Source organism: Propithecus coquereli, unplaced genomic scaffold, assembly GCF_000956105.1.
Source record: "Propithecus coquereli isolate 6110/MARCELLA unplaced genomic scaffold, Pcoq_1.0 Scaffold3, whole genome shotgun sequence".
NCBI lineage: Eukaryota > Metazoa > Chordata > Mammalia > Primates > Indriidae > Propithecus > Propithecus coquereli.
In genome coordinates this window covers 21,108,162-21,112,326 of record NW_012148618.1, presented here as the reverse complement: position 1 = coordinate 21,112,326, position 4,165 = coordinate 21,108,162, and the positions used below count along the sequence as shown (strand labels likewise).

Here is a 4,165-nt window from a genome sequence, read left to right as displayed (position 1 = left end):
GAGGCAGAAGGATCGCTTGAGCCCAGGAGATTGAGGTTGCTGTGAGCTAGGCTGACACCATGGCACTCTAGCCCGGGCAACAGAGCAAGACTCTGTCTCAAAAAAAAAGTCTTAATCATAAAATCTTTGCTCAGACCAATGTCCTGAAGTGTTTCCTCTGTATTTTCTTCTGGTAGTTTTAGAGTTTGGGGTCTTATGTTTAAGTATTTCATCCATTTTGAGTTGAATTTTGTATATGGTGAGAGAGAGGGATCTGGTTTCATTCTTCTGCATATGGATATCCAGTTTTCCCAGCACCATTTATTGACGCATGTGTCCTTTCCCCACTGTAGGTTCTCAGCATCTTTTTCAAAAATAAATTCTCTATCAATATGTGTATTTATTTCTGGGTTCTCTATTCTGTTCCATTGGTCTATGTGTCTGTTTTTATACCAATACCATGCTGTTTTGGTTACTATAGATTTGCAGCATATTTTGAAGTCAGGTAGTGTGATGCCTTTCTTTTCTGATGTAGACATTTATTGCTATAAATTTCCATCTTGGAACTGCTTTTTCTGCATCCCGTGTTTCTATGTTGTGTTTGTCTCAAGGTATTTTGTGATGTCCTTTTTGATTTCTTCTTTGACCCATTGGTGGTTCAGGAGCATGTTGTTTAATTTTCACATCTTTGTGAATTTCCCATGGTTTCTCCTGTTACTGATTTCTAGTTTCATGACATTGTGATAAGAAAAGATACTTGATAGGATTTCAATCCTTTAAAATTTTTAAAGTCTTATTTTGTGGCCTCTGACATATGATCTGTCCTGGAGAATGTTCTCTGTGTGCTTCAGAAGAATGTGTATTCTGTTGCTGTTGGATGGAATGTACTGTATATGTCTGTTAGATCTATTTGGTCTAAAGTGTAATTCAAGTCCAGTGTTTCTATATTGATTTTTTTTTTTCCTGCTTAGATCTGTTCATTTTTGAAAGTGGATGGAATATTCATGTCCTCCACAACTGTTGCATTGCTATCTATCTCTTCCTTCATATCATTTAATAATTGCTTTATATATTTAGGTGTTGTGCTATTAGGTACATATATATTTTTAATATATCCTTTTGATGAATTCATCCCTTTATCATTATATAACGACTTTCTTTGATTGATTTTACAGTTCTTGACTTAAGGTCTGTTTGGTCAAAGTATAGCTACCCCTGCTCTCTTTTGGTTTCCATTTACTTGAAATATCTTTTTCCATCCCTTCATTTTGGCCTGTGTGCACTTACTAGGGAAAGCGAGTCTCTTGTACACAGCATATATTTGGGTCTTTTTTTTTTTTAAATCTATTCAGCCACTCTGTGTTTTGATTGGAGAATTAAATCCATTTATACTCAAGGTAATTGTAATTTTGTAATTTTTCTTGTTTTGTAGATCCTTTGTTTCTTTCTTCCTCTCTTGCTGTCTCCTTTTGTGGTTTGATAGCTTTTTGTGGTAGTATGTTTTGAATCCTTTCTTTTTATGTTTTGTGCAACCATGCTATGTTTTTGCCTATAGTTACCATGGGGCTTACCTAAAACGTCTTTTATTTATAACAGGCTATTTTAAGCTGATAACAACTTACCTTTAATTATATACAAAAACTACACTTTTTCTCCCCCTGCATTTTATGATTTTGATGTCAAAATTTACATCTTTCTGTAATTTATAGATACAGTAACTTTAGTACATTCATTTTAACTGCTTTTAATCAATTATATAAATATCACTTCTCCTGTTGCTGGGCGGTTAAGTTGTTTAAAATATTTTGCTTTTAGAAATAGTTTTGTAGAGAAAAGTGGGGCATCTGTTTGGGATACCCTGCAAAAGCTTAAACAACGAGGTTGTGCCCCTCCTGCAGTAAAAGCTTGCAAATTATCCTCCAAGCCAAGGGCAGAAATATCAGCGTCCTTGTTACTCCATATGGCCTTGGCATTCTCCCATGGCCCTCCAGTGAAGAGCTCCTGGGTCCGAAAATGGCTGCAGCAGTGTTGGGGTTGGGGTTAAGGATAATTCCGCTCCTTGGCCAGTGGATGGGCAGTGGCCCATGCCTCTACTGTGGACCACAGGACAGCGAAGGTGCTGACCAGCAGACAAGTCCCAGCACTCTGTTTTCTACTGTGGACACTGATGAAATACCAGCCAAAAGACCAAGATTAGATTGCTTTATTCACCAAGTGAAAAACAGTCTCTACAATGCTGCCAGCTTATTTGGATTCCCATTCCAGCTGACCACAAAGCCCGCGGTAACTTCAGCTTATGATGGAACATGGAATGTGGCCCCTTCAGGAGAGGTATTTTTGAACTCTTCATCTTGTGATGTGAACTGACAAGTTCTGGATCCTGGAACAACATGCTGAAACTGGGTAATAAATCTCCTAATGGAATAAGTGACTATCCAAAGATCAGAGTGACAGTAACCCAAGATCAACCACGCAGAATCTTGCCTTCCTTTGGTTTTACTTTGAACTCAGAAGGCTGTAATAAGAAGACTAGGTGGCCGTCGCCATAGCAGAGGCAATCTAGAGAGTTCCTTAACGTGGAAATCTCAGGAACAAGCTGTAACAGAGATGATTTCTGAAGAGAGTGGCAAGGGCCTGGGGCGTCCCCATTGCACCATGGAGGAGGGTGTTCAGAAAGAGGAAAGAGAGAAGTACCGAAAGTTAGTGGAATGACTTAAAGAAGGTGGTCATGGAAACTCTGTCCCTCCTTTAGCTTCACGTCATCACAGTTCTCAAAGAAGTCAGATGGACACATTAAAGACCAAAGGCTGAGGGGAAGAACAAAATTATGGAGTCAGAACAACTCAATTTGTTCCAAAACAATATAGACTTGTTGAAACAAGGGGACCTCTATATTCAATGAGAAGTTAAATGAGGTGTTCAAAGGGGAAAACATCTAATCCAGAGAAGGCACTTGGAGTCAGACTTGAAAATGAAGGTAGGAGGGGACACCAGCTGGAGCCTGACCTATCAAAAGTGTCTGCCCAACTTCGCCTGAGCGGTGGAAGCAATGGCTTACTCAGGAGGAAAATGTCAATACTTGAGACAAAGGAAAAGAACTGCTCAGGCAAAGAGAGGGATAGAAGAATAGATGATCTGCTTGAACTTACAGAGGACATGGAAAAGGAAATCAGTAACGCCTTAGGCCATGGCCCACAAGATGAAATCCTAAGTAGTGCTTTCAAATTGCGAGTTACCTGAGGAGATATCCAGACATTAAAGAACTATCATTGGCTCAATGATGAAGTCATTAAGTTTTACATAAATCTTCTGGTGGAAAGAAATAAAAAGCAAGGCTATCCAGCACTTCATGCATTCAGTACTTTCTTCTATCCTAAATTAAAGTCTGGGGGTTACCAAGCAGTGAAAAGATGGACCAAAGGGGTAAATCTCTTTGAACAAGAACTTATTCTGGTGCCTATTCATCGGAAGGTACGTTGGAGCCTGGTGGTTATAGACCTAAGAAAAAAGTGTCTTAAATATCTGGATTCTATGGGACAAAAGGGCCACAGGATCTGTGAGATTCTCCTTTAGCATTTACAAGATGAAAGTAAGACCAAAAGAAATATTGATCTGAATCTTTTAGAGTGGACCCACTACAGCATGAAGCCTCATGAGATTCCTCAACAGTTGAATGGGAGCGATTGTGGAATGTTTACTTGTAAATATGCAGATTATATCTCTAGGGACAAACGTATCACATTTACTGAGCACCAGATGCCTCTCTTCTGGAAGAAGATGGTGTGGGAAATCCTTCATCAGCAGTTGCTGTGAGAATGCCCTGCCAGGTCCCTCTAGCTGCTGGTGGTTCTTTCATGGATGTTTCCATATACCTCATGCATTATGTGTTAAAAAGTCCCTGCATCACTTCTGTTTTCTCACAGGTACTGAGCTGTCAAGCACATGAAAGCCTCTCACTGCACCCTAGTCCTGACTTGGGGTGCAGAGGCTGCTTGCAACCCTGTTTGCAAGGCTGTGCCTGCTCAGAGTCCTGGACTTTTCAACCCACACAAGAACAAACGGTAATTAATACTTTTTTTTTTTTTTAAAGATTTTTTTTTCCCTATGAATGTGGGAAATGCAGGATTTATTCTGTGAATTGTTTTTTTCTGTGTGTTTGTTCAGTGTATTCATTCGCTCATTTGCA

At 39.5% G+C, this 4,165-nt stretch overlaps 1 protein-coding gene and 1 pseudogene across 1 annotated transcript in view; both read left to right on the top strand.

Moving 5' to 3' along the window:
• Positions 1 to 4,165, top strand: part of USP50 (ubiquitin specific peptidase 50) — an 85,615-nt gene that overhangs the window by 52,052 nt on the left and 29,398 nt on the right. The window contains exons 6-7 of the mRNA XM_012649154.1: positions 1,878 to 2,310; positions 3,364 to 3,450. Coding sequence (XP_012504608.1) covers positions 1,878 to 2,310; positions 3,364 to 3,450 — 520 coding nt within the window. The remainder of the gene's footprint in view (positions 1 to 1,877; positions 2,311 to 3,363; positions 3,451 to 4,165) is intronic.
• Positions 2,050 to 3,792, top strand: LOC105814486 (annotated as a pseudogene).